Source organism: Miscanthus floridulus, chromosome 8, assembly GCF_019320115.1.
Source record: "Miscanthus floridulus cultivar M001 chromosome 8, ASM1932011v1, whole genome shotgun sequence".
Taxonomy (NCBI): Eukaryota; Viridiplantae; Streptophyta; class Magnoliopsida; order Poales; family Poaceae; genus Miscanthus; species Miscanthus floridulus.
Window position 1 is genome coordinate 30,157,586 of NC_089587.1, and position 3,137 is coordinate 30,160,722.

The 3,137-nt window shown below is 60.7% G+C and overlaps 1 protein-coding gene across 1 annotated transcript; it reads left to right on the forward strand.

The window, feature by feature from the left end:
* The first annotated feature begins 475 nt into the window (after positions 1–475).
* Positions 476–946, forward strand: LOC136468791 (uncharacterized). The gene has a single exon (XM_066467231.1). It carries the CDS (start codon positions 476–478, stop codon positions 944–946), a length of 471 nt encoding a protein of 156 aa, XP_066323328.1.
* Positions 947–3,137: the final 2,191 nt, after the last annotated feature.

The following is a 3,137-nucleotide window of genomic DNA, read 5'->3' on the forward strand; positions in this document are numbered from 1 at the left end:
GATCTCCTCCTCATCTAGCTTCATCCTCGCCGACAAATCCTCAAACATCGCATGGAACTCCTCCATGTCACGACATGCCTCGGCCTCCCGCCGCTGGACGACAGCAAGCTGCGCGCTCACATCTCCTCGTAGCTGGGCCTCCTCGGTGAGGCGGTCCCACTCCACCTTTCGCTCGTGGAGAAACTGGGATTTGTTCCAGCTACGGGCAGCAAGATTCTGAAAAGAAGACCGACATCGAAAACACGAAAACACAAGGATACAAAAAGGAGGAGAACAAGGCGAATACCCAGCTAGAAGGAACGATGATTTCACATAGGGCTCCATTGGCCTGGTTCAAGGCATTGATCATGGCCGAGAACCCGATGTCAAGGTTCTCCCGCTCCACACTCTCGGCAACATCATCAAGCGAGAATAGAGCCGACGATGAATCCCGAGCATCCATCTAATGGAGCGTCGGCTCGCTCCGCGCGGGGGAATGGCTGCCCCCGACAACAGGGCTAGGGGCGATGGTCGACGAGTCCTTCCCACCACCGCCAAGACGCCTGGAGACCCACCGGCCATATCCTCCCCTGTCCGGCCCACCTCGAAGGCCACCACGGCCGCATCCGACCCCACCGGGCCTGACGCGGTTGCGGCCTCCCCCATTTGGACCTCCAGTGGCACGGACTGCGCCGCTCCCTCGGACGCCACTATGGCCGCATCCAACTCCGCTCGATCCATGTCGGGCGCCATCTCTGTGGCCACCGGAGGCGCGGACTGCGCCACCCCCTCGGACATGACCACGGCTATGTTCGGCTGCTCCTGGCCTGACGCGGTCGCGATCGCCTATTCAGCAACCACCAAGGGCGCGGGCACCACCGCGGGAGTCGCCGGACCGGCCAACGAGGCCGCGACGCTCCCACCCAAAACAGGGGCGAAGTCGGGCAGCACCCGCTATCCTGTCTGAAGGGCAAGGCTCTTCTTAGGCGTCGGCCCCAGAGGGTGGCCCCGTCGCAAGAATCTACAAAAGAGGAAGAAGCATAAGATCGAAACAGAAAAATAAAGGGAACAACGAGGGGGAGTCGATGACGTACTTTGACGCTTTCAGGTGGCGGGTACGTTTCGGGGACGAACCCTCGGACCCCTGCTCCAACTCATGCGGGCGAGACCATTTCGAGCCTGCCCCCTGCTCCGAGGCAGGGGGGCTCATCTCCCTTGTCTCATTAGGCGCGCCGCCAGAGCCGCTCCCCTCCATCACCTCTCGGGGCGTGGCGTCGGAGCCGCTCCCCTCCACCGTCTCATGGGGCACAACACCAGAGCCGCTCCCCTCCATCACCTCTTAGGGCACGGCGTTAGAGCTGCTCCCCTCCACTATCTCATGGGGCGCAGCACCAGAGCCGCTCCCCTCCGTCACCTCTCGGGGCGCGGCATTAGAGCCGCTCCCCTCCACCGTCTCATGGGGCGCAGCACCAGAGCCGCTCCTCTCCATCACCTCTCGGGGCGTGGTGTCGGAGCCACCCCCCTCCACCAGCACTATGGGGATGTTCTCGGATCCAACCCCTCTCGTCCATCGATCCTCCACCAGCACCCCGAGGGTAGCGGCGGATCCACCGGCTCCCACCAGACCTAGGGTGGGCCTGGCTCCACTACTCCCGCAGGCTCGCTTCCCTCCGCGTGGAACGGGAAGGGTCCCTACGTGGGCAATGAGTCCTCGTTCACCAGGTCACCCAATCCATGCCGGCTGCTTCCTCATCTAACTCATCGTCGTCATCATCGTCTTCACTGCTTGTCTCCTCTCCTCGATCTCGAGCTTGCTGCTTCCGTATCACCTTCTTCTTCGCAAGCTCCTATGTCTTCTTGTCCCAACCAGCCACGGCGCGGTTCGCTGCCGCCTGGGTTGGGTCCTTCGGCAACAGAGCTAGGCTATCCTTGAAGTGCAGTCCCCCCAGCTGGTCCCGCCATCCCAAGGTTAACATCAGAGGATCAGAAATTACAAGAGAAGAAAGGAGCAAGAGGCAAGAAAACTTACGAAGTCAACAAACCCCGGTTCTGGTCGCATCGGGGGATGCCCCAGCGTCGGATACATGAAGTCAAGGATAGCTCCAGCAGAGTCCTTCGTGGGCTCCATCACCTCCTTGATTCGCTGCGCCACTTCAGAGAAAGGGAGCGCCTCGTCGATGAGCACCATCCCTTCGAACGATGCTTCGGGCACCATCTGATACAGGGGAAGTGCGCGTGCCATCAGCGATGCCACCCTCCTCGCATGGTAGGCGCCGATGATCCCTGACCCCTTTATGCCCCTCTGCTTCAGAGTTTGGATGGCGGCGAGAAGGCTATTGAGTTGCTTCTTCCTCTTGCCCAGGACGCCCCACCCCCATGACCCCGGGGCCTCCAAGATGTAGCGCCCGGTGAAAGCTGGCAAGGGGGCGGCGGCGTCATTCTTGATATAAAACCATTGCGAATGCCACCCCTTGTTGGAGGTGGACAAACGCATTAGCGGGTACATCCTCCCTCGGTTGTTGCAGAGGTGGAGGCTGGCGCACCCCACCGGCGCATGCAGCTCTTGCTGCCCAACCCACCTCTTCACCAGATTAATAGCAAAGATATACCGCCATAGGTCAAAGTGGGGATCAATCCCCAAGAACCCCTCGCACAGGGCGACGAACGCCGCAATGTGCTGGATCTCGTTGGGGGAAAGGTGCTGCAGTTCCACCTGATAATAGTCCAGCAATCCCTAGAAAAACGGATGGGCAGGCATGGCGAATCCCCGCTCATGGAAGTGAGCAAAAGACACGACGTACCCTTCAGGCGACTACGGCTCCTCCTCCTCACCGGGCAGTCGCCACTCCTCGGCGGCGGTCAAGGGGCAAAGGAGGCCTCAGTGGACGAGGCCCTCTAGGTGCCGAAGGGAGATGTTGGATTTGTACCCTGGGTCCATTACGACAAACAGAAGCAGCACGGAGAAGAGGGCAGTAGCGAGTTTGATGGTGGCGGCAGCATGGGCGTAGGAGGCTAGGGCGATTAGCGATGGAGGCTTCAGACATGAAGACAAGGGGGCGAAATACGGAACCCTAGGGGCAAACCCCGTGGTTTTATAGGGGCGATGGATGCGAGAAGGGCAACCGTCTGCCTCGATCTCCGGGCCTGCCATGCGCACC

Bases quoted from the DNA above. Each gene is read 5' to 3' on its own strand.
- LOC136468791 (XM_066467231.1), top strand. From the start codon at position 476: ATGGCTGCCCCCGACAACAGGGCTAGGGGCGATGGTCGACGAGTCCTT.